This window comes from Hermetia illucens, chromosome 5 (assembly GCF_905115235.1).
Source record: "Hermetia illucens chromosome 5, iHerIll2.2.curated.20191125, whole genome shotgun sequence".
Taxonomy (NCBI): Eukaryota; Metazoa; Arthropoda; class Insecta; order Diptera; family Stratiomyidae; genus Hermetia; species Hermetia illucens.
The window spans coordinates 103538458-103565364 of NC_051853.1; the positions used below are offsets into that span (position 1 = coordinate 103538458).

General features: G+C 39.2%; 1 protein-coding gene across 1 annotated transcript; it reads left to right on the plus strand.

The window, feature by feature from the left end:
- The first annotated feature begins 965 nt into the window (after positions 1-965).
- Positions 966-12442, plus strand: LOC119657855 (probable 4-coumarate--CoA ligase 3). The gene is made up of 6 exons (XM_038064980.1): positions 966-1001; positions 1058-1315; positions 1376-1583; positions 1649-1844; positions 11230-11352; positions 11417-12442. The coding sequence occupies exons 1-6, from the start codon at positions 981-983 to the stop codon at positions 12411-12413; spliced, it is 1803 nt and encodes a 600-aa protein (XP_037920908.1). The 5' UTR covers positions 966-980; the 3' UTR covers positions 12414-12442.
- The last annotated feature ends 14465 nt before the right edge of the window (positions 12443-26907 follow it).

Consider the following 26907-nt stretch of genomic DNA (forward strand, 5'->3'; position numbering starts at 1 on the left):
CCATGTTTGCGGCCGTGCCAATGATAACGTTTTTCAGGTAATTGTGACGATCATTTGTCGATGTTTCATCTCCAGGACCTCTGTTGACTGCCATTGTTATTCCGGCATCACTAGTGATCCGAGTCTATATGTTCTGAAATTTATCAGTATTGATAAGTGGCGTAATTCAATCTACATGGGGTCAATTTAGTTAAAAGTGACCCCTTCAGCCGTTTTCCGCGCAAACCAGGTACCACTAGCAATCATATTTTGGGATACTGTTAATTTAAGCCAATCTATCGGCTGAATAAATGTTAAAATCTTCAAGTATGATTGCGATATCATACTTGGCACATGGTGTAGTGGCTTTTCTCCAGGCAAGCGGATCCTGTCCAGTGCATCTCTTGCAACGCCGTGGCATGAGCCTTATGTTGGGACAGGGTATCGGCATGCATTGCACAATACTGGAGCGTTATTGAAATTCTACTATTATTGAAAATGGCATATTGATTGTTGTCCTCTTAAATTTGCTGCGTCCTAAGGTATCAATGTTAGAGTGCAAGTGTTACATTAAGAGGAATAGTCTGAAATACTATATGCGTACACACTATGGGCATAAAAACAGAAAGAATAAAGTTTGTTACGTACCTAAATATTCCTGCAAAAGAAGAACACAAAATTATTTAGACAACTTCCTGACTTGCATATATTATGTTATGTCCGTCCTGGACTCATCGTGGAATTTTCCAATTTGATTTTGGGACCATCGCTTGATCTCAATTTAATGAGCATTCAAACTGCAAATCATTATTACTTCTAACGCCCTCCTACGTCATAGCCTAAGAACGTGCGGAAATTAGCCCACAGACCATGTACAGAAAGCTAATATCAGCATGCACTTCCACTTGTGAATCAAATATACAGAGAAAGAATCGTAGCAATAAGCCAGTGACTTGTGCCTTTAACTATTTACATCTTCTCAGAGATTTATTTTGTTTACGATGTTGACCAAGTTATCAATGGTTTGTTTTGTATTTGAACTTTTGTTATCATTCCTCTTATTATCATTTCATAGTAGAAAACAAGAAGTGCTGATCATGCCCCGCAGTATGTGAGTACACAAGGCGCTATAAAAGTAAAACGCGGGTTACGAACCAGCTCATTCAGATTAATTTCTAGTCCTAGCTGTGCGAAAATGTCTCAATATCAGTGCAAGTTCGATCCTATTCAAAAAACTTGGTCAGGGAAAAAATATGTTTCCATTCTTAATCCACAAGTACCATTGGGTCATGTCCTTTTGAATATGATGGATCGAGATCCTGATAAGGTGATTCAGGTGGGTGCCAGACTTTCAAAAATTACCAAATTAGGAAAAATAATTTCATTTTTACAATAGATCAGTGCCGATAGTGGAATCAAATATACCAATCATGATATAAAAGTTCGGGCCATTCGAACGTGCATGTTTTATTCTAAATATGGCCTGAAACAAGGCGACGTGGTTGGCATAGTGGCAGCGAATTCCGCAAACCTCACGCCTGTTGTACTCGCCTCATATATCACTGGAATACCATACAACTGCCTGGATGTGTCTTTTGCTATAAGTAATCTATTCTTAAATGGTTCAAAAGGTGGAACAGCCCTATTAAGTGCATGTTATTAATTCAAGGTGAGATCGAACATATGTATGGAACCACCAAACCAAAAATTGTGTTTTGTGACGAAGGAGTTTACTCAGTGGTTAAAAGTGCTTTGCAAAAAATTGGCCTCACTTCTCCCATATATATCATTGACGGGCACGTGGAAAATGTACCTCATGTCACAGAATTTATGGAAAGTGTCGATAACCTTGTCGATGACTTTGTGTAAGTATAATATTTATAATTCTATTACTGTGATTCTAGTTTGGCCTATATTTGAAACAATTTCATTATCTGTGATTGCCTATTTTAAGAAAATTAGAATTACATTGAAGTTCCTACAATGCTTTAACTCTTTTTTGAGTATCTTGTTTCTCGGAAGAATGATGTGTTCCTTTTGCTATTTTTTCTTGCGCTATCAACCGCAACCATTTCTTCTTCTTCAAATTCTTTGAATTTTCTTGAAATAAATGCATTTCCTGACATGAAGCCCAAACAAGTGATATGAATGTCTTTTGAGTGTAACGAAAAATAATTGTTATCAATTACTTCTTATCAATTCCAACATTACCATTACCAACACAATTTTTTGGGTGACTTAATTGCAATCTCTACAGCATGGACCTTTCACATAACATTTCATGTTAAGATTGTCCATAATACAACATCTTAATAAAATTGATTAATTACTCGCTTGTGGATCTGCCCATCTGTCTTGCTACGAACAGCATTTATGTAAGAAGAGTTGAATCACTTGCGAGGAAAATCGGTGGGAAATTCAGTGAATACATTATTTATGTTTAAACCTATGTATGAAAAGAAGTTCAAAATCGTCATTCCCTGATGCGTGTAACGAAAGGAAACATTTCATAAGCACTTAAAGAGGCAACTCTTATATTTAAAATTATTTACATCCGCGATTTAATTTGCAATTGTCAACCACTGTGTCTTTTTTATTTGCTAGTTTACGTATTTATAACAATAAGCTAACAAAGGGTTAAATAATTATCGCCAACAGAAAAAAACAAGTCGGGAAACCGGAAGCTGAACGCTTCAGGTACGAAAGGTTTTGTGTATTTCTTAGTACATAGCACGTAATATATAATAATCGTTGGTGCAACAATCCATATTGGATCAGGGCCTTGAAGTGTGTTAGAGCACTTCATTCAAGACCGTAACGGTACACTACAGAATAGCCTGTAGGAGGCAATGTGGTCAGCATTGCACTCGACCGAGATTATTACCATGATTTGACGCAGGTACTCATTCACAGCTGAGTCGACTGGTAGCCGACTGCAAATCACGATACAAATTCCACTGCAACAGTGAGATTTGAACCGCGACCTTCCGTACGATAGTCTTGTGCTCTAACCACTCAGCTATCCGGACCAGCACGTAATATGTCCATATATTATGTGAGAGTATCCACTTTCGGGTGATATTGACATTTATAGTCTTCAATTTTCAAAGAAGCAACAACTTTGTTATTAATAGTGCGATTTCCACCAAACTTGGTAGGATCATGCTCTACATTATAGCCTACATCACTGCAATGGTGCTAAGATGAACATAAGGGGGGTTTCGCAGCCAATTACTAAAAATTATAGTAATATACTATTATTAATTTTATTTGAGTAGATATCAGTATGGAAGGTATTTCGCCCAGGCATCATATAGTGGCAGCCTCCCGATTTTTTTCAGATTTTTCGGTTTGGTAGTTTCTGAGAATGCCACCCTTAAAGAAATCCTCACTTTCAACCCCCGCACTCCCCACCTTCCCAACAAATATTAAAACTAAGGCCGGCTTTGAAAAGTACTAACCGAGACCTTTAATTTGATACCCCATATGACTATATTTGATGAAAAAAAAATGTTACTCCCCCCTTTTGCATGCATGGGGACCCCTCCTAAAATTCGACGTAACAGGATCTAACTCACTGTATGCGTGAGCGTTCATAGTTCCCACCTTTGCACCAAATTTGGTGTCAATCGCTTTAACCGTCTCCGAGAAAAACGCGTGTGACGTACAGACAGACAGACAGGCAGACGGACAGACAGGCAGTAAACCGATTTTAATAAGTTTTTGTATTTACACAAAACCTTAATAAGGAGGGCTTTTATCTAGAAAAGATCCAATGTATGCATGTCCATTTGTCTACTTATCACATCTTGACTGTCCGTCAATGTCGATAATGGTCGATCTCATCTTTCAAAAATTCACTTGAAAAACATTCTTCTTGAAATTACAAAATACACTATGTACCTGATAATACAAGACACGATTTTGGAAAGTTTACCAAAACCTCAACTGTTATTAACAAAATTATAATAGGCCAAAGGTAAATCATGTTAGGTAGTCAGTCTATGTTGGAGTAGTAAGCTAGTCAAACAAAACGGGAATGATGAAAATCCGGGTTTATCATATTGGCTGTGAACATTCTAGTGTTGTTAGCTTCAGAAATATTGTGAATAATTCTTCACACATACATTCAAAATTAAGGCTTTCACAAGTATAACGGCTTTTTGCCGACGGAAATTATTTTGATGCCGAGTGTTGCGGTGATTTAGTCCATAATTTGATTCGATCCATCCTTGGACCTTCCGAGTGGTATTTATCACCTTCAGCGTCCGTTCTTAAATCAACGTGTATATGGTTACCATAGGACCGCTTTCTCATCAACACCTCCACAGCTATATCACTTGCACGCCGACGAAATTGTTAACTAGTTATTGTCTTAGGCCAAAAAATCCCAATGGCACCACCCTGGCATGGACTGATAAAAGCGTAACGCTTAGTGTAACAGTGGTGATCATTTTTCGTGTACTCTCCCATTTCCAAATTTTGGTCTAAAATAGCGAAGGCGGATTTAGTGCTCTTAATCCATGGAACGACTTTAAATTGTTGTCGTCGGCGGAAGCAAGGCTTTCTAGGTATACAAATGCTGCCTATTAATGTTATTAGGGAGAGAGCGATGACCAGTCAGGTTGAGAACCATGGTTTTGCAGTTGTTTACCTCTAATCCAAGTCTGTTTGCTTCCTTCTCCAAATTCAGAGCCATTTGGCTAAGTTCCATGACTTGGTGAGCAAACAGATGTCATCAATTTGAGGAAAGATGGCTTGATTTATCCGCGTCGTTCAAGGCAGCATGAAGAACGCCACCGATAACGGAAAGAAAAAGTGTAATTCGCGCGGACGCCGCTTTGCAATTTAAATTCTTCTAGCATTTTACCTTGTGAGCATGTGAAATTTTGCGCGTTGATTCGATAATATATATTGGCTTTTTCGAAATCTCACTTCTGCGTAGAGCATTCAAGATACACTCTCTGTTCACACTACCCAAAGTTTTCTCGAACTCGATGAAGAACAAGTCGAGTCGTGATATCTACTCCGCACACTGGCGTTAACGCGGTCGGTACAGAAGAATCCATAGTGAAAACAAGCCTACTCCCTTTCGATTAAAAGTTCGAAGTGCTCCTTGACGAGTTTCAGGATGATTTTAGCTAATATCTTCGTGATAGTGGGGTTCACGCAAATAAGCTTCATCGTTGAGTGTTCTTCTTCGGAATTGTAACGATCATTCACTTCGCCCACTCTTTGGGAAAACTCGCAACGCCCAAGAATAAATTGCTCTGCTGAGAGACCGTCAATGTCGGCGAATTCGGTCTGTTCAAGTGGCTAAATGTTAAAGATAATTTTCATTCTGTTCGGGCAGCAGTCCGTATCCACATGTGGCATGCCTCAGAATAGCATCCACAACAATTGGAACTTCACCAGATTTTATTCGATTCAGAATCTTGGCGAAGTTCTCCCGCCGCCCGCAAGTTTGTTCGTGTTGTGACATAAAGATAACCAAAGATGGCTCGCACAACACTACGCAGAAAAAAAGTTTCTTTATCGCTGGACGACGTCTGGATCGCGGAGATGGACCTTATTGAATTTGGAGGAAGGCCATGCTTTATTCCCCTGTAGTTGCAATACCGGCACCCAATCGAAGGCGGATGCCAGCATTTTTTGTTATGCACATTCATAAAACAATTCCTAAATTGACTGTAGATCGCGATTAGATGCCAAGTCGAAACCCAAATAGCATTATAACATACAGTGTTTCGCGAATGGCGAGGTAGTGAACGTTGCAGAAGTCTACAAACCCTTCACTGAAGCTGCCACTGCCACCAAAACCATGCCTGAGTATCATTTGCCCGCATTTCCGAGCGAAGTGTTGTCACAACTCAATTTGGTAGTCAGATTACCCACCACGATCACAATGTCATCTTTAGGAAACCTCTACTGAACTGTGTTAGCAACCAGTTAGTTGTTTTTGCTGATAGAAGACACCCTTCTCCATTATATCTGAAATCCCCGTTGGTTGTAGCACTGTTTCAATGCTGCTTCTTAACCTCACATCGTTACAAGATGCAGAGAAGCACTTTCCAATATCCCATCTGAATTCGCTCAGGTTCAAAATGTGCAGCTGATTTAGCTGGAATTCTTACTCGAAGTGGACGGGGTCGCCTAACCATGGCATAATATTTATCCTGAGGAAATAGCAAATCATCTTTGTGAATTAGATGTTTGAGAAAAGATGTTTTTGGTCACATAACATATTTCCCAAGCAAGGCAAAAAGAATTATGCAACTTTGGATCTTCCACTCATTCCATATTGATGTGGAATATTATATTTTTTTTATACATATAAGCCGGATACGGTTTCCGTACATATAAATCGGATTCGAGAAAGCCTCACAAAGTATATAACAAGTCGGGAAACCGGAAGTTTGACGCTTCAGGTATAAAAGGTTCTGTGTATCCCTATGTAGGAGCATAGCGTAGTTCTCCATTGGCTGATAGCATTGACCCGAGATATTTAAATCGCTCAGTTCTGGGCAGGTTACTGTCATTGCCAGAACTCAGCGATTTAAATATCTCGAGGAGCAAGTTACTGCGATTGCCAGAACACAGCGATTTAAATATCTGGAGTCAATGCTATCAACCAATGGAGAACTGCGTAATGAAATTGCTCACGTATTAACGCAACCTGGATGAAGTGGCATTCCAAAACTGATATTCTTTATGATCGACGTATCAGCAAACGTCCCTAATTTAAATTTGACTGCAAACGTCTTCCGATTGCCGCTCTCTATGGTTCTAAGTGTTGGCCGACTATAAAAGAGAATGAACGGCGTCTTGCGGTAATGGGGACGAAGATGTTGCATTGCACTGGTAATGTGACACGTTTTGATCACGTCTGAAATGAGAATATACGCGATCGATATGGGTTTGCACCGATCGTGGAAAAACTATGAGAGAGGCGTTTTCGATGGTTTGGTCACGTAATTTACGCTAACGAGAATGCACTTATCAATATTGGTCTGAACATCGAAGTCAATGGTAAGCAACCCAAAAGCTGGCCGAAATAACGGTGGCTTGATACGCAGGATGTGGATTTAGAGGCCTCGTGATTACATCCTAATCAGGCATTTGATAAAATAAAATTACGAAATCGATCACGACGAGCCAACCCCCTTTGTGAACGGGACAAAGGCTGAAGAAAAAGAAAAACATGTGAGGAGCGACGAGTGAACGACAGCTCCGTGTCACATAGCTGAAAATTCCGTTGCCCTCTATTTTTTAGAAGGGGATTTAAGTAAATCATTTGATGGAAACCGAAACCGATTTAGTACACCTAGGATGAATTTAAGGGTTTTTTAGTCAATTTCCAAAAGTTGATAATATACTATTAGTAAATTTATTTGAGCAGATACTGGAATGGGGCAGCTCTCGAAGATTAGATTTCACATAAGAGTTTTACACAAAACGTTAAAAAGGGCTGCAGATAAATAGATTCTTCATAAATGCGACTTTAATATTTCACGCGAATGTCAATTATTCCCGTTAATTATGACGTCAGCATTTTATTTGCATGGCTTTGGAAGCAGTTAATTCGCGCGAAGTTGCTAAGTTTGAACTGCTATAACTTTGGCGTGAATTGCCAGGTTTCCATGAAATTTAGCACGTATATACGTGTCCTCTATGCTGGTGCAAAATTCGAATGTCCTAGCATGAATTTAAGGGGGGTTTTCGAGTAAATTTCTCAAAGTTAGTGATATACCTTCAGTAAGTTTATTTGAGCAGACATATTTTGAGGCCTAGATTTCATCTAAACGCGCGACACCCTGATTTTTTTCGGTTTTTTGGGTTGGGTAGATTCCGAAAATGAGTCCTGTCTCACTTTAAGTGCGTACTTTTTGACTCTTTACTCACACACTTTGCAATTCACGCCAAAACTAATGTTAGTTTTGGAAAGTACAAATCGGGGCCTTTCAATTGATATCCTACACGACTATATCCGGTGAAAAAAAATTTTTGAATCCCCCCTTTGCATGTAAACTCCACCACGCAGGTAAAGAGGAAAAAATTCTCTTGAGAGCTATGCATACCTTTCTGTACATTTTTCAGGACTCCGGTATCGTATCATGGCTTCCCATCCATGATAATAAGTACCTTACGAGGCGAAAGAAGTATTTCACTAGAATTCTGCACCATATAGCAACGTAGGAGGACTACTCCTCCGGATAGCACCGAAGTAGCATTTGCTATCCACACATCTCTTACAGCCCCTGCAGATCCTGTTAAAACAATCTAGGTACGCATCGGATATGGTTGCCATTCACCTCTTGGTGGGGTGTAGTGCGTCAACCACACCTGCGCGCCGTCGATCACGGTTACCTAAAATGAGCTTCAGCTTGCGCTCCTTCTTTATGCCAATTGCCTTTGGGGCGACCCACTGGTCGGCCATCTTAGGAGAGTGGATTCTACTGCATGGCATGGTTGTATTTATTTATTTTAATTATGTATTTTCAGTCCAACTCTACTTGCCTATTTTTCCACATCCAAGAAGCAAACAAAAAACCGATGTAATCAGCGTAGTCGAGGTTTTTGATCAAAGATGTCATAGTCTACTGTACCAGAACTGTGCTGAAGTGTTCTTTCGATCTCCTGAGTTGCTCATCATCGTAGATGAGAAATGGAGTTGATCGAAAGGTTTGCGACCACATTCAAGCTCTTTCGTGAGGCTATATACACTTGTGAAACCATTGCGTTCTGCGGCATCTTCCGCTTCCCTCTCCAGTGCAATAGTAACATCAACTTCTCGAAATTTCACTCAGTATCGGAGTTCGAAGGTGTCACGCCCATCATCACTAGCAGCAGTCAATAGAGCCTTCAACACCTTCCGTTCATAGAACCGCTTTCAGGATTCCATAGTCAGCCAGATCTTATGAGGATCTTCGGAATTTGACCTGCACAGCACTCGAAAAAGAGCATTTTTAATTACTGCCCAATGCTCGTCATTCAATGTGTTTGCTGCCCGATCAGCAAAATAGCGATCTCCCTGTCGAGCGGCAGTTCGATCATACAAGCAGACAATGTTGAATTTAGGGGCTTGCAGCTCCCCAAACCTGCGAGAAGTAATAGTTGCAACATGAAAGCGAACGTAAAAGATGGTTGGAAATCCAACAATCTCCCACTATTATCGTTGCGGTCGCTAAGGCCGTGTTTCCTCATCACATGTCCGAGGAAAATGTTTCCACAGCACACCTTGACGTTTAGATTATCTATCAGGATCACAGTGCCACCGTTAGGAAGCCTATCCTGAGCTGCGTGTGATAGAAAGCATCCTTCTCCACTATATCGAAAGTCACCGTTGGTGCAAAGCACTGTACAATTACGACGCTTCTTTAGCTGGACCGGAATCTTATAGTTAGAAGTTTGTTAGAAATCGACTGATAGGTCAAGAGGATAGCTGCGGTAACGATCAGAAACAATCTGACACTATATTCGCGTCTGCTACCACTCAGCCTTGCAGGGTGCAAAAGCCCAGAAAGAGAAGAATACTCTTTAGAGTCCCATCATCGTACTTCGGTTAGGTCTAAAATGTCAAGCTTATATCGTTAGAATTCCCGCTCGAGTTGGAGAAGGGAGTATTCTGAAGCCCTTCGCTAACGTTATCGAGGAGCATGCGCTCATTCCGGAAATTGATCGTAGTCCATTTTCGATAACCAAAGGTCTTAGTCGTGAGGTCAGCCCTTATCCGAAACGTTGTTGACGTTTCGGTAGCAATAAAGATTTAAAATTGGCATGCTGCAAGTCCAAAAATTGCTATCCCTTCTAATGGCCTCTTAAGGACAAGCAGGGACGGCTTTAAGTGTATTCTTAAGCCCTAACTCACAACGCGCATGAAAGAATACGTCTAAATACATCGAGGAGGTTTTCACCCTGGTTTCTTCTATCAATCAAAGTGTATTTGAAGTGCTTAACGCAGGAAGGCGCTTCGGAGAAACTAATAGCTATTATCGAGATGATATTTGATAGGCTAAAATATCTTGTGAGATCTTGTAGAAATTTAACCCCAGGAAGAATTTACTAGGGTTACATTCTGTCCCCCATGCAACGTCAATCAACCTCCTCAGCAAGTTCTGGAGGGATCTGAGTCACATTTCCGGGAGCCAACAAATCGTCAATAGGCAATCTTGCGACATCTTTAAATTGACGCTTTATGCTACACACACTTTCTAAAAATATAAGAATTAATTCGGTACTAAAAGGTTTTTTTAGAGAGCTTGAAGAATCTGAATACTTCGAGATTTAAGCATGAATTTGTTTATTTTGTCATAGATGTTTGATTCTCGAGACAACATTTTGCAACATTATGTACTCTGCGTCTTATCACAAAACTTATTCTGTGAATTTTCCAGTATTTGTTTCCTTTTTACAACACAATCTATCATTATCATCATAATTCTGAAGGTTTTTATACCATTTTGGTCTGATGTTGTATTTTGGGATCATTGAAGCAGTTTACAAACTTATAAGGTAATATTTCAGTTGTACACATGCTGGTGGGCTGAAAAGTTCGGAGACTAACGCATACGTGTACAAATTCAAAAGCCACGAATACAAATTTGACAACTGTCATATACAAGCATTGCTTTTTGGCAAAATAAAATACTGGTGAAGTCAAGGCTTGATAAATATTATTTGGACTTTGCATCAGGCAAATCAACCCTTAAAAAGTGGTTTGCTAAGTTTAAACGAGGCGAAACGAGAACCGAGGAAGATGCACGCAGTGAACACCCCAAAGAGGCCGTTACTGACGAACACATCAAAAAAGTCCACAAAATAATTTTGAATGACCGCCAAGTTAAGTTGATCGAACGAAACTTTGTATAAACATCGCACTTAATGCCGTGCATATAATAAGCTTCCAGCAACTGGACAGCAAAAAGCGAACGCAAACATCCATGACCAAGTTAAATTTGGAGCGGGTTAATGAGATCGGAAGATTAACTTTCAAAAAACACGACTATCTCGAGATCTGGCCTGTATTGTGTATAGTGTGAACCAGTTTATTTTGGCTAATTAACCTTATTTGGAGCAAATCTTATTCAATTAAATTGGGAAACAATAATAATTGACAATTCTAATTTCCCCTTTACCTTAACCTTACACTATGGGGCTGCTGTAGTAGTTTTTGCACCCGTAAGATGTATTAAACTCAACATTTTATTTTTCTCAAAAATCTGCAATAATTTATTTTAATTACTTTCATAGATGTCCTGTATTGGGTGACCCGAAGGATATCCCCGGGGCTATTATCTGTTCTTCCGGAACAACGGGTTTGCCGAAGGGTGTAAACGTCTCCCAAGCATCACTTGTTCTGTGCGCTGAAATATCGTAAGTTGTTAAAGAGATCAAATAGAATAAATACTTTAATTTCAAGTTTTTATTATTTCTTCAGCCCCGTGAGAAGCAGTGATATTCTACTTTGCTTTAGTCCTATGTATTGGTACAGTGGTGTCTGGACATTAATCGTAAGTTTGATGGCAGGAGCTACACGAATTATAACCACTGAAAAAGTTTCGTCGGATGTTATCCTACGGTTAATTGAGGAATACAAGGTTACATTTTACTTATCTCCACCTTCACAAATGGCTGCATTGCTACAAGACCCCAATATAAGTGTCAGTCGGCTACAAAGCATTCGGACCTACCTGTGCGGTGGAAGCAAAGTTCTTCCAATTTTGGTACAAAGGATGAATACGTATTTGAAAAACGGTAGTGTTTACATTATGTACGGAATGACAGAGGTCGGATCAATCATTACTGTCAACCGAGGAAATGAGCCTCTCGAATCTGTTGGACTTGCCATTCCCAATATGCAAATGAAAATCGTTAATGACGAAGGCGAAATCGTGGGTAGTGAAGTTGATGGTGAAGTACTGGTAAAACCTCCATATCCATTCTTAGGGTATTACGGGCAACCAGACGCCACCAAAAATGTCTTCGATGAGGATGGCTGGATCCATTCTGGTGATGTGGGACATTTTGGCAAACAAGGCTATTTGATTTTAGTAGACCGAAAGAAAGACATCTTAATATATAGAAATTACCATTACTTCCCATCCGAAATTGAAAACATACTCGTGGAAATACCAGACATTGCCCAAACCTGCGTTTGCGGGATCGCGGACGAAGATGGTAGCGATTTGCCGGCAGCATTAATTGTAAAGGCACAAGGATCCAATCTTAGTGAAAAGGACATTGTTGATCATCTCCAGGGTAGAATAGCAGACTATAAACAACTTAGAGGTGGAATTTATTTCACGGACTCAATTCCCATGACGGCGTCAGGAAAATATCAAAGACGTGTTGTGAAAGAAATTTGTACGAAATTATATAAAAATAAACAAGGCGCTAGTAATTGCATAAAAGAAACTAATGTTATCAGGGTCTGACTTTAAGAAAAATAAAGTATATTATTGTAGGGACGTTTATTTAATTAAATTTTGCTATTTTTGAGCTTTCCTTGATTATTTACCTAGCTTAAATTGAGTATGCAAAGTTGCACGCCAGTAGGCATATATTGTATTTTCTAAGTGTAACCTTGTGGTGTTTCTACCGATTAAATTCTTTGAAATAATTAAGACTTGTTTTTGCTTTCTGTTCTCGTTAGCGCGAATTACGTGACCATACCATCGAAGACGCCTCGCAATTTTTACACAATCGGTGCAAACCCATATCGACCACGGATATCCTCATTTCGGATGTGATCAAAACGTGTTACGCAACAAGTCCAACGAAATATCTCCATCTCCATTAGCGCAAGACACCATTCATTGTCTTTTATAGTCGGACAACACTCGGAACCATAGTTGTTATTGTTTCACTGAAAAGTATTAATTATTCATGCAAGTGGGGTTCGATACTCTACTTGTGACATAATTGTGCTAAATTGATAGTGGGAACGTCTATCAACTAACAACCTTGCAGCAGTCGGTTCGGACTTTACGCAAACACTTGCTCTTATGTGCGGAATTTTTGTCGCGCAAATCCCATTGTGTTCGAAAATATGCAATGATTTTCCATCACCAAAGCTCTTACTGTACAAGACAATGATCTTGCCAGTACTCATGTATTCCTCGGAGACTTGGGTTCATAGCAAGAAGAATTCCGAACTCTTTGCCACGTTCGAGAGAAGAATCCTCAGAAGAATTTTTGGCCCACTTCATGAGGATGGACGATTCCATAGCCTAAATAAGGACGAAATGTATGAGCGATACCATGACCGTCCGATTGTGGATAAAATCCGGTTCAATAGATTACGGTGGGCGGGTTACTTAATCCGTATGGATAAGGATGATCTGGCCCGGAAAGTCTATAAGGGCAATATCTATGGTAGGAAAAGAAGACGCGGCAGACCCTGCCTGAGATGGAGCGATGGCGTAGGTCAGGACGCCAGACATCTTTTAGGAATATCGAATTGGTGGACCTCGGCGCAAAACCGGGATATCTGGAGTTCCTTATTAAGGCAGGCCTAGACCGTATACCGGTTGTTGCGCCGTTGATGATGATGATAAAATTTCAAAGAATGTACTGGGAGTTGAATCTTCTGTATATATTCTTCTTGGTACGAAGTTATAACTACATATTTATAACGTGTTGCCTGGCTGCACGATTAGACAGGGCGCTTACAGTATTTGAGTACAGGTATATATGTATTTGGCTGTAATTTTTCAGAATCTTTGGTTTTTCTTTCTTTCTAGTCCAACTCAAGAAATGAAACGTGTAGCTGAGCAAAATACACTAATTTAGAAATCTCTATTTTTCTGATTCGATGATTCGTACAAAAGGTTCGCCGTGGATTGATAACAAGGGCAAGCGATCATTGAGGTAACCCCATCGTAATCAATAAAACCCCCCTTAAATTCCTTAAATTTTTCTAAGAGTCTTATTCGTCGACTTATAGATGAGGATCTCCGCTATAAATCTTATGTTAGACTCTGCTTTGCGCCTATTCGACAGTGCGTCGAACAACAAGCGCCGCGACATCATCTGCCGAGTTTAAGTAGACTATCCTAGGTAGCGTTCCAGACAAGCAGCTATTCCCGATGTGACCTCCATCCTCCTCTGACCCTCTAGTGTTTCATAGAGTAGGGAGCGGTTCCTCAGATGGTCCCTCAATATACGTAAGAGATAGTTCAGCATGTGGAATATATTTTCTAGTGTGCCTAGAATGTCTTTCCATCTTACGGAATTAAAGCCGTTTCTGACGTCAAACTTTACGAGGAGTATCACCCGTCGAGTTCGGCGGCTATGTGCCTCCGCTCATTGAACTGCATGCACGGCTTGCATGACAGCATCAACTGTGGATCTCCCTGCTCTAAAACCAAACTGCCGGGGAGATAAATCTCCGATAGCATGTATCGCTTTAGCTAGTCTACTTCTGATGAGCTTTTCGAACACTTTTCCAGCAGTTTCAAGCATACATAGTGAGCGGTATGAAAACGGCAACTCAGGGTCGCCTTTCCTTTTGTGGATCAGCGCAAATCTCGCCGCCTTCCAACGAGTATGGAAAGTGACCTCTTTCAAGCAAACGTTGAATGAGCCAGGCAGTAGGTCTGGCTGGTGTTGGAATATCAGATTGTATACCTCTGCTGGAATATCATCGGGTCCTGGTACCTTCTTGCTTTTCATCATGTTCCAACTCTTTTATAGAGAAAAGTGGACAGTCCTCCGCGCTCTCGGCACCGACGTCATCATCCCATACGGAGTGCGCAGGGAATAGTCCCCTTACAATGCGGTCCATCTGCTCAGCCTTAAGTGAATAGGGTTTTCTGCAGAGTCCCGATCTTTTGGGTTACCAGTTTGTAACCGAGTCCCCACGGGTCCCCATCTTCGACCAGATCCTGCAAGCAGCGAGCTTTGCTCTTGTTTATTGCGCTGCGGAGAGTCTTTTGACTGAATTGTACTCCATCTGTATGATACATGCCACCCGGCGGTCGCTTAGACGTTGTGTTAAACGGTGGAGCCTGTGACACTCCTTCAGGGGCTCGGCGATTTCCACTGTCCACCAATACATAGAAGGTTTACCAAGTTTCGATGCTCTCCTGGGTATGGAGGCTCCGCAGGTCGTCGTTATCAGGTTCATAACTGAATTTATGACAGTGTCGGCTGCAGCGCCACCATACTAAGGAGTACCTTCTAGCGCGGCTCCACCTATTCCAAGAGTTTCGCGACATTGCATGCACAGATGGAGCGCCGGGGTGGCGTACACCGAGGGTTTGTGTCCACCACTTCGAAGGCAATGTATTGATGGTAGCTTGCCGAAAAGTCTTCCAAAAATCGCCACCCGTTCACCAGCGACACTAGTGATTCCGACGCGAAGGTTACGTCTGAAATGCTTCCCTCGCATCCCAGGCGTCGGAACGTTGGGTGGATCCGGTGTTTAGACTTGAAGATTGATGTTACTCTCTCCTCCAAATGGTAAGAACTTACAGACTTCGAATCCTCGCGTGACTTTGAGTAATCAGGTCGCGGCCGGGGCACGGATTTTGATGGTCTCACTAGACATCCTCTCGACTTCAGTTTGAAGCCTGCACCCAGTGTCTACGGCGCGGTCAGCTATAAAGGAAAGTACAGCAACTCCCATAATGAGAGGAACTGGAAATGGGGGAGGAAGGTTCCTCAGAAAGAAACTTCGGCCGCAAAGAAGAGGGAACGACAGGTTAAATCTTTCCCCAAGACGGCACGTAGCCCAGAGCAAAATATTCTCGATATATATTTCTGAAAAGTTGCTCTAAATGTTCTATACCCTCCTTTAGTATCACTGCTTTATAGTGTTCAACCGTTATTACAGCAGCTCACACTTTCCATTGGTAACTAGGCTCTTGTAGTTTCCCCATTCAACTTACATTACTTTCATGTTGAAAGGTTTGCACAAACTCCCAACTTTATTCCGCCCATTTTTATCACCTGTTCTCCTGGATAATGTTTGTACGGACTCAATTCTGGAGTTCTAAAAGAATCCAACATTGCCCATTTATCTTTTTAAGGACTCGGCACAGCTTGGAAGTCTCTCTAAAGGAGTCCGAATCGAACGTTTTACGAACCTATTATAGTTCCGCTGTGAGTTCCGAAAGTTTTACAAGAACGATTCAGAAATTGTCGCGTTGATTTCCTGAGCCCATGCAGTTCCCAGTTCCTCCAGGTAACCGTAGGACAAACTTCTTCAAATAATTTAAAGGAGGACTCAAAGCAGGGTTAGCAAGCTGAGGTAACTACGATGTTTCTCATTTTGCCATTAATCTGGTACTGTAAGTGAACCGCAAGGAGATTTCGGCAAAATTCTCTTAGCATAGTTGCCGCTAAAATGTTGCCCTTAGAACCCAGGCTCTCTATCTCGATGGCTTTTCTGCGAGAAATATATAAGGGCCAGTAGATTGGGAGAAGCTTTGGCATGCTGTAGTTTGATTTAACTAACGTTTATGTTTCCAAACATGAGGGTAGGCTAGTGGTAAAACCGCCATTAACTGAAGAGTCTGCTGTGTCTACGGAAAGTTTCGTTTTCTTGCCGCTGATTTATTTCGATATTGGTGATGTAGCACCGACCATGTCTTAATTTACGGGAAACTTCGCCTCCTTGCGCAACACCTTGGGTCCATCCGCTTCCGCATACCGGTATTACCGCATCACCAGCTATGGACGCATTAAACATCAGATTTTTGGTGCTGGTGTGCTTCAGTGTGCTCCACATCGACTAAAGGAAATTCTACGATACATAAACGAATCGGGGATATTCTGCTAGACTAGTTTCGAGTGCTCCGAGGCTTCGCCTATCCCCACCTCATATACTATAATAATAATAATCGTTGGCGCAACAATCCATATTGGATGCCTTGAAGTGTGTTAGAGCACTTCATTCAATACCGTAACGGTTCACTACAGTACACTGTAGGAGGCAATGTAGTCAGCATTGCGCTCGCCCGAGATTATTACCCTGATTTGACTCAGGTAGTCATTCACAGCTGAGCCGACTGGTATCCGATGTCAAGTCACGATACAAATCCCAGTGCCACCAGCGAGATTTGAACCGTGACTTTCCGTGTGACGACCCAGTTCTCTAACCACCGAACCATGTTCTCAAAAAAAAAAAATTGAGAAAATGTTGCCTTATCACTCACTGCAACTGTATGTAATCTCTAAAGGAATTTCGGACTCCATAGTGCCCCCCCCCCCATTATCTTTCTTAACATTAAAACGACAAAGCAGTGACAGATCAAACTGCTGATATTACTGGAACAAGTTATTTATTTTGGAAAAATGAAAATGGGTTATATATCGATATGTGTCAAAACTAACACCACTACTAGTGAAGCAGAAGGTGTTGCGTTTTAATCCTTTTAAAAGGAGGTTAGTTCGTCTTTTAACATAATAGAAGTCTCTGACGTTACGTTATTTGAGAAATAGAATACCTCTTAGTCAAACGAAGTCCTTCTTAGAAGGAATGAAATTGGGGAAGAACGGATCTATAATAGTTTTCTGAATCCTGAAAATTTTCAAAATGGAATACTGTTTTGACGAAGTCTCAGCAACAAAAACTCGGAAGATTGTAATATATCAACAATGATTGCACATTATATTGCTGCGATACCCGGTTAATTTGCCAGCGCATGCCAGTAACCCCTATATTGCGTTATCTCTATTTGATTTCTGATTGAAATATGTTTGTTCTACTATATTTATTTAGAAAACATTGTCTGTCAAGTTTCAAAGCGATTAGTTTTATGCAGTTAAAAGATTTACTCCACAACTAATATTTCCATTTATTTTAGTAGGTGTGTGAAAACATTACGAACCATATTTTAATTTTAGAAAGCAAAACAAATGCATGGAAAATATTACTTGGGAGCTACAAATATGGGAGGTTTTGTAGCATTCGCGAAGAGAACTATTTAGTTGGCGTAAAACCATAGTTCAAAAATAGAATGCACTATTTGCAGTGTTGAAAAAATTGGGTAATAAATGTAAATGAGAAGCGGTAGGAGAAGAGGGTAATAAATGTAAATTTGGAATGGAGTGTATTCATTTTTTTGCTGGGGATTTATGATATCGGTTGCGTTATTCAACTCTGCAGGCTTAAACGTTTGGAAATAATTGGGATCAGATAGCGGGGCTCCATGGGACAACCCTATGTACTCTTCATATTCACTCACCAATACAATTCCTTTTTCTTCATTTTTTCTTTCAATGAAATCGACATTAAGATTCGTTAATTCGTTCCAAAGCTGAGGAAAGTTGCTTCTTTTTACGTTTGTCGCTTAAATTCAGGTAGCTCTAGAGATTTAACACTGCTTTAATTATATTGTTGGAGTCTTGAAAAAAAACACATTGCATTTTGGCATAAGTCACAAGTCGTTGCTGGGTCATGTGCCTGACTTGGAAGTCGAGAGGTTCTCAAATCACTATCTAGCGTGTTGAGGAATCATTTTTCTGGCCGCCTTTTGGTTGCTTTCCATCGACTATGATGTTCAGACCAGTCTTGGTTAGTGAGTTTTCGTCAGCGCGAATTACATGTCCATACCATTGAAGATGCCTCTCTTGCAATTTATCTGCGATCTATCTAATTCTATATCGATTGCAAACCATAGAGGACATCCACTTGAGAACTGAAGGATGAACAAATTTTCCCGTTGAAATATGTCTAGCCAGAAGATAGGTAGGAGAAGTTGCCAGAGAGCATGTTTCTCGCCATTAGGTCAACCTGTTTGTGGGGTACATGCGGTGAAAAAATGAATCATACGGTTAGCTGATATAATAGCGTGGCATCGCGGAACCTCTGAGATGGTAATGCCAATGCCGTATTGAGTGTGTGGGCTACCAAATAGCCATTTTTCCACGTTCGAGTTTTATGTCGCAGCTTTTAGCACCACACCATTGAGTTTCTTGCAGAGCACAAATATATATCCGCCTCTTTCGACAAGAATGCAGCCTGTCCTGCCACATCGACTGAAGTTTTTTACACAAAGGGGTCATTTTTTGTTTTTAGCGACATTCAATGTGTTTCATTGGTCGGCATGTCGTGGGACCTATCACTAGGAGAGATCAGGTAGGATTTAGTAAAGAGTAACCCCAACCATATGTAACTCTTTCCCTGATCTCAGCAATTTTTTTTTGTTTTACTGCGGATAGTACAAAGGCATTGACAAGTTTCAATGAAAGTAGTCTTTTTTCTTTTACCCATTGATATGTCTGTTTAAAGTTTTGTGGGAAACAAAATCTTATTAGAATCGATTCAATGTCTGCTTGTTTGTGTCATGAAATTTGATGAGAACACATGGTCTATTTATCCCTTTACATATACGAAGTGACGCCATTTTCTGTTGAGTTTAAGGGCAGCTTCTCTATACAATTTTTTCACAGAATATGGTCGTGTGGGGTATCAAACGAAAGGACTAGATTAGCATTTTTTTGCAACTGATCTTATTTCTGATAACGGGTGATATATATAGAAATGAGGACTTAAAATGTGAGCCCCGCAAAGTGTAACAGGTCTCGCTCTCAGGATTAATTCAACAGAAAAATCTGAAAAAATTCAAAATAGATCTTATTTGGACATCTGCTCGAATAAAGTTAATAATAACATATCACCATATGTTATAAATTTACCCGAAAATCCCCCTTAAGTTCAATTTAGAAGTATCGTTATAAGTAATGTATAGCGAAAATTTGAAAAATTGGAAGGAAATCCATCTAGAGTATATATTGTTTATAACGACATCGGATATAACGACATATGGGTTTTTACGACGAATTTCAAAAGTCCCGGCCAGAAAGAGTACTTTTGTATGTGTGACTTATCGTTTATATAGACATGGGATATTTCGACCAACTTTTTATAGCGGCGAAAAATTCAGTGGCGAATTGGCTGAATTCGAATCTTATAACGATGGACTCATGAGCGCAGTAAGTAAACGCCAAAGAATCATCGATACAAAGGATAAGAATACAAAGGATACAAAGACGAAGAAATTTTCAATACAGCTGAAACCGGTTTATTTTTAAGAATGATGCCAGACAAAACAATCAAATTTAAAGGAGCAAAGTATGTTGGAGATAAATTTTCCAATGAAAAATTGACTGTTCTTGTAGCAGCAAATATGCCTGGATCAGAAAAAATTAAACTTGTGGTTAAGCCTGGATCAGAAAAAAAGAAACTTGTGGCAAAGCTAAACGCTCTGGATGTTTTAAAAATGTTACGTCGCTACCTGTTGAATATGAAAACAACCCAAGAGCCTGGATGGCGTCAGCATTATATGAAAAAATTATTGCGCGATGAGACAATAAACTTATTCGGCTTAAAATAAAATTTTATTGCTCTCGGTAACTATCAACTCACCCGAGTATTCAAAATTTAGAAACAATAAAACTATCTGAGTGTAATTCCGCGGTACTTTTAGCGATTAAATTATTTAAAATAATAAAAACTTGTTTTTCCTATTCGCTTAGTGCTTTCCATGCTTTAGTCCTTTCCGAAGATGGTCTTAGTCTTGACATTTGTTGGAAAGGCGGAGATTTTCGGGGGTCGAAATCGATCATTTATTCAATGGGGCCATTCTCAGAAACCGCCCAACCGAAAAATCTGAAAAAAATCAGGAGGCTGCCACTACATGGTGCCTAGGCTCCGAAATACCTCCCATACCGATGTTCCTTCAAAGAGTGTTAATAATAGTGTATCACTATAATTTTTAGTAATTGGCTGCAGAACTCCCCTTAAGTTCATCATAGTACTCCAGCAGCAATGTAGGCTTTAATACAGAGCTTGATCCTAGCAAATTTGGTGGAAATCGCACTATTACAAGGTTATAATAGCTCAAAGTTGTCACTTCTTTGGAAATTCAAGATTTTGAATGACAATATCACCCGAAAGTGGATATTCTCATATAAAATATGCGTATATTACGTGTTATGTACTATTGGGACAAATTCACCCTTGAATGTTTTTATAAAAGAAATATACAAAACCTTTCATACCTGAAGCGTCCAGCTTCCGCTTGGGATCGTTTTCTTCAAGCACAATAGCTAATTCTTTTACACATGCAGGATTTAATTTAGACGTAACGGAGAACTTTTCTTAATGAGTTACATCGTCTACAAAATGATCGAAATGAGGATAATCTACCTGTAGCTCAATGGATCCGCACTTTAGCTATAGATGACTTGGCATAACAAGAATGTTGGAAACATTTTTCAAGTTTTGTTTGCAAACTTGAAACAGTTTAGGATATGGCTGAACATGAAATTTTAGCTTTCACTAATCCAAATTTGAATTCAGACATCAATATAATGGCGAAATGGAAGTAGATGAAATTATCGATTTCCAGCAACCTATGCACTTTAAAGAATGCATTGATTCAACATTTTTTTATATTTAATGAAGGTTTGAAAGGAGATAAAACTGATTTTGCTTTATTATATTTGGAGAAAGTAATTGAAAGACACTTTTTAGAAAACAGGAAATCACAAAAACAAACTAAAATGGCGGATTTTTTTGTTAAAATGAAACTAAAATCATCTGAGCCATGTTGTTGAGTAAATTACGCAGAATGTATAATTTTTGTTGTACTATTTACCTTACTATCATAAATAAAAAGCATTCTTGGAGTATTCATCCGGTGTATGCATATAGCGACTAACAATTATAACGACCGGATTTCACTGGTCCCTTCGAGGTCGTTATAAAAGATATATACTGCATTATTATAAAGTTATAGAAAGTCAAAATTTTGTATTTCAAAGGAATTTATCGTCATCTAAGAGGTGTATTTCGTCAACATCATACAAAATTAATTCAGATGAACGGCGGAGTTGGATATAAGAAGGAATATTTAAAATTTTTAACTATGTACGAATGGAAAAACATGCTTAGGAAATTTCTCACATAAGATTAACACAAAACCTTTTTACCCGAAGCATCCAGCTTTGCCCGGTGCTGGTAAGTATGAATACTCTCATAATAAATGTATGAAAAAATTCTTTTGTGTCTGACACGCTTTACGCTGGACACGGCATCTACTTGAAGGTATGAATATATTCGTCTGCGCTGTGCTGCACATGCTGCGTGTTGAATACGTAACGCCATCTGCTGGTAAATACGAATACTCACATAGTGAATATATGAAAGAATATTTTATTACCTGATACGTTAGGTTGTGGACACACTATCTGCTGGATAGTATAAATAGAGCCTTATGTGATGTACAGTGTATTCAACTAGAAAGTGTATAAACAAAAGTTTAGTTAACAAAGGGAACCCGGATTTAAATTCACATTTTATTAAATTACAATACAAAGGCTTCTTCAAAATTATATTTACATGGTTTTCTTCCTCCCAGACAATAGCTTCACAACTTTTCTTCCCATTATGCACTAAAATGCACTAAAGCAATACTTAACTGCCTCTATATTCATTTCAATATTACTACCAGATGTCAAGTACTTTATCAACTTTGCATCAGCCTGGGGTCTGAGCTTTAAGCAAGCCAATCTAATGTGACGATGCAATTTTCCTCTTTCCAAAGTATGCACAATCGATTACAATGTTTGAAATCGTTTCACTCTTCCAAAATCCGTTTCATACAAAAATCTGCCAGATTTTTGCATTCTTTCTGCTCTAGTTTCACCATAAATTCTGCGTCGAGATTTCTGGTGAAAGTATGAAGTACACAAAATCCAACAATCCAATTGGGTCAAGGCCTTTAAGTGCATCCAGTCACAATACAAATCCTTCTTCCACCATTGCGATTTCAACCGTAACGTTCTGATGCGAGAGCCTAGCATTATATTTATATAATTATTCGGAGATCCGTTGCAAATGGCTTCAACTTTTTTGATCAAGCCCTACTAATTGTAAAAGTCGATTCGTCTGTATATACTAAATGGTTCCAATCTCTATCGAAATTACCGTTTACTCAACTTATGCACTGATAACGGAGATTTACTTCTTGTACTTTTGTTGAAATTTAATGACACTTACTTTATTTTTATGTTACTTTGTTCTTGCTTCACGGAAAGATTTTGGAAGCTTCGTGAACAGAGGATGACGACCTTATCTTGTATGTTAGCTCCAGGAAAGATATAGACATTGCCATGATTTTCAAAGCTGTTAATCAATTTGGATGCCATTGTCTACTATTGCCCCTACTAGAAGATTTAAATCCTGATTACCTAAACTCTTTATATAATAAATAGGAATATTGTGATGTACGCGTTCTTTATGAACATCCTGTAACCGGCGGTAATAATTTAGGCCACCATGGTTAGGTATAATCCAGGGGGTTACTTCTGGGATCAGCAAGTATGCCTGCCTTCGCTTTTGTGATGGACCCCAGAGCAGCCAGCTAAGGTTACATAGCATTCCGATAGGCTATGTTCCTGGTAAAACGGTTAACCCCGTTTTGCGGGGTCCAAGCGCTTTATCTCTACTGTGGAATATTGTTTGATATTTTTTTGGTCACCTCACCTGTAGTCCAGTATCGTCATGTTAGGGCTCGTGATTATTAAGGTTCCATGCGGCATACATTTATCAACAAACTTCTGTGAAATGGCCTTTCTACTGCTTCTAGCCAGACAGGTACTATATACAATAATGTCGAGCTAACCTCTTTAGATGCACTTTCTTCGTTGCGTTTATCCATCAATATTTTGTATGATGATCAATATTGCGATTGCTGAAACCGATCATTCTCCTACTTTAATTTTGTGGACTGCTTTTCCCTTTTGCCTGCTAATAAGCACTGACTCTGTTTATCGCTAGCCGTTCCTTTACAAATTGGACAGATTCAACCTCCTTGTGATTTTAGGATATCATAATCACTAGGTTGTCGGCATATCTCACCAGTCTTATCGAACAGTGAGCTTCAGAGCCAGCACACCATAATACCTTTCGTTGTACGAGGGTCATTGGTAAAGTCCGTGGCTCGGTCGCTTGTAATGACGATTGACAGTACCAATCCGAACTACTAGCAATCGTGCCATGATTGTGAGCATTCTATTGTAAATAGCACTTGTTCACTGTGCGCAGTAAGCATATTGGCTTATTACATGGTAGTTCAGGCGATTAGCTGGTGATCCGAATTAAAAGAAATAAATAAATTCGCAAAGACTTTTTTAAAAAAAATAAAAATTTGTGAATCGTTGTATTTTTTTTTTTTTGCTAAATAAAATATTCATCATTAGAAAATTGGATGGGTGTGTAAGATAAAAGATTCAAATTTCAAATAAGTCGGCTCTTTGTTTGGGCTTCCCGAAACTTTGAAAACCTGGTTTCGAATAAAACGTTTTTAAAGTTTTGGTCATAGATTTTTTCTTACAAAAATTCCTAATAAAATGTTTCGAAATTCTTTCTCGGACGACTGAATATGCTGTCGACTAATTTCTATTGCTAGACCCAATGAGGCTGCTCCATTTTTTAAGGTTTTGTTTCCAAGACAAAACCTTATTAAAATCGGTTCAATGTCTGTCTGTCTGTCCGTCCGTCTGTCTGTCTGTCACAAGCACTTTTCTCAGATACGGCTATATCGATTGAAACGAAATTTGGTGAAAAGGTGGGGACTATGGACCCCCAGACATGCACTGAGTAATATCCTTCTAGGTTGAATTAAGGGGGGGGGGTCCTCATACACATAAAAGGGAAGGGGGGGTGTAAAATTTTTTTTCACGGAATGTAGTTATGTGTGGCATCAAATGAAAGGTCTCGATTAGTACTTTTCGAAGCCGGTCATATTTTTGAGGTTTGTTAAAAAGGCGGGGAGTGGGAGGGGTGGAAAGTGATGATTTCTTTAACGGATCCATTCTCAGAAACTATCCAACCGAAAAATCTGAAAAAAATCATGAAGCTGCCTCTATATGGTGCCCAGGCTTCAAAATATTCTCCATATCGATATCTATTCAAATTAAGTTAATAATAGTATATTACCATATTTTTGGGGAAATTGAGTTAAACCCTCCTTAAGTTTATCTCAGGGTTATTTTGTAGTAAAAAATATACTATGATATAAAATATAATATGGTAGTAGTCAAAAATATAATATGAAGCATATTATCTCCAAGTTTGATTAAAATCGTACCATTACTAACAAAGTTACAGTATCTCAAAGTTGACTCTCCCCTGTAAATTTACTGCAACTAAATATCAATACCACATTGAAGTGGGTAGTCAGACATGCTAAATGCAAACACATAACGGGCTACGTACAAATGGAATAGTTGTACACTTAAATATATTCACAGAAGAAGCAAACAAAACCTTTCATACCTGAAGCGCCCAGCTTCCGGTTTCCCGACTTGTTTATGCTTAGTCTCAGTCTTTAGAAATACCTTGAATTTCAGTCTGAGATATTGTCTCTACTTTTTCAATATGTTCAACTTTCAAAATATGTGAAGAACAAAAATTTGTCTTTTTAAATCACCACAATATACTGCCTTTAAGAGCCTACCATCCGATTGGCGAGTTGGCATCTCCTCCTGGCTCCGAAGCATTGACTCTCAGCCCGCCAATGCTCTTAAAAAATATGGTGCCTAGGCTCCGAAATACCCTCCATAACAATATTAAAATATTAAATATTAAAATAAAGTTAGTAATAGCATATTACTATAATCTTTAGTAATTGAGTGTAAAACCCCACTTTGACATCGTACATTATATTGTTTAGTGATATCGACAGGTTTAGAATGAGTTCTGGAGAAAATTCCAAATGTGATGCTTAGCTCTAGTGACATTGAGGGTGAGTAGCCAGTCCCACTTTTTTCCTTCCTTACGCTATCCCATTTCCTTCACAGAAACTCATATATATTTGTCAATATTTATTATTTTTCCCGCTGACTACCCTGAAATGATACGAGTTTACACCCCATAAAATAAACCAACAAATCCTTAAATACTTTGCAATATAAATGCTCAGGTTTATTTTATTTGTATATTTGCATATCAAATATTAGCCAGAAATATTTCTATGGAGTCTGAAGATTTCTAGTGAAATGAGATTATTGTTATATGTATTATATATACATGTATTTCACAGATTTAAATTTAGGAAATCTACACAGTGAGCATTAGAGTGTCACGTACCGTCATATGATTTTTTTATACCCAAGCTGATACATCCTCTGTTTATCTGTTGCTGATGAAATGTAGAAATAAAGCTTAGTTAGAAATAAAGTACACCACTTCTTCTGATACTACGCAATTAGATTTTTGGCTCCGAATGGTATTAGCATTAAATTTCTGTTTGCACTAATCTATATGCAACATATCTTCTTCTTCAGCATTTGTTCCGTTCAGAAGCGGGTTTGGCCCGTCTCGGCGATTGGGTAATTTTTCTCCATAAAAGATGGATCTGGATGGAGTCCAAAGCCAACCTTTCGGACGACTTCGAAGTTCAACCTCATATCGATCGCGGATATCCAGATGTGAGACATGGCATGTTACGTCACTGGTCCAACGCAACATCTTTGTCTCCATTACCGCGAGGCGCTGTTCATTACCTTTTATAGTCGACCAACCCTGAAAACCATAGGGGGCGACAGGGCGAAATTCAAACTTAAACTTTTAACGCTTCAAACTTTTATTAGGTGAATTTGGGTGCTTTTTAAAGGCTTCTTTAATGTATAAAAAATGGCCTGATTAATCGCTATTATCCTACTTTGCGAATCGTAGAAATATGTTTTGAATAATTCGTAACAATTTCAAAGAATTTCGTTACATTTGTTTTGAGCTTTGGTTGCACCCGATCTTCAATATGCGATTTAGAAAAAAAAGTCTTTAAAAATTAAAATGTAATTATCAGCATTATCACCATTAATCTGCTTTACCTGGTCCTTAAGCCTTCCGTTTCTTAAAAAAATCATGACAAGTCGATTATTGGTCCTTGGCTTCCATTCTCGCTTTTTTAG

Bases quoted from the DNA above. Each gene is read 5' to 3' on its own strand.
- LOC119657855 (XM_038064980.1), top strand. From the start codon at position 981: ATGTTGACCAAGTTATCAATG. The intron at 1,316-1,375 runs GTGGGTGCCAGA...TTTTTACAATAG, and splicing joins ATCCTGATAAGGTGATTCAG to ATCAGTGCCGATAGTGGAAT. The intron at 1,845-11,229 runs GTAAGTATAATA...TTACTTTCATAG, and splicing joins AACCTTGTCGATGACTTTGT to ATGTCCTGTATTGGGTGACC.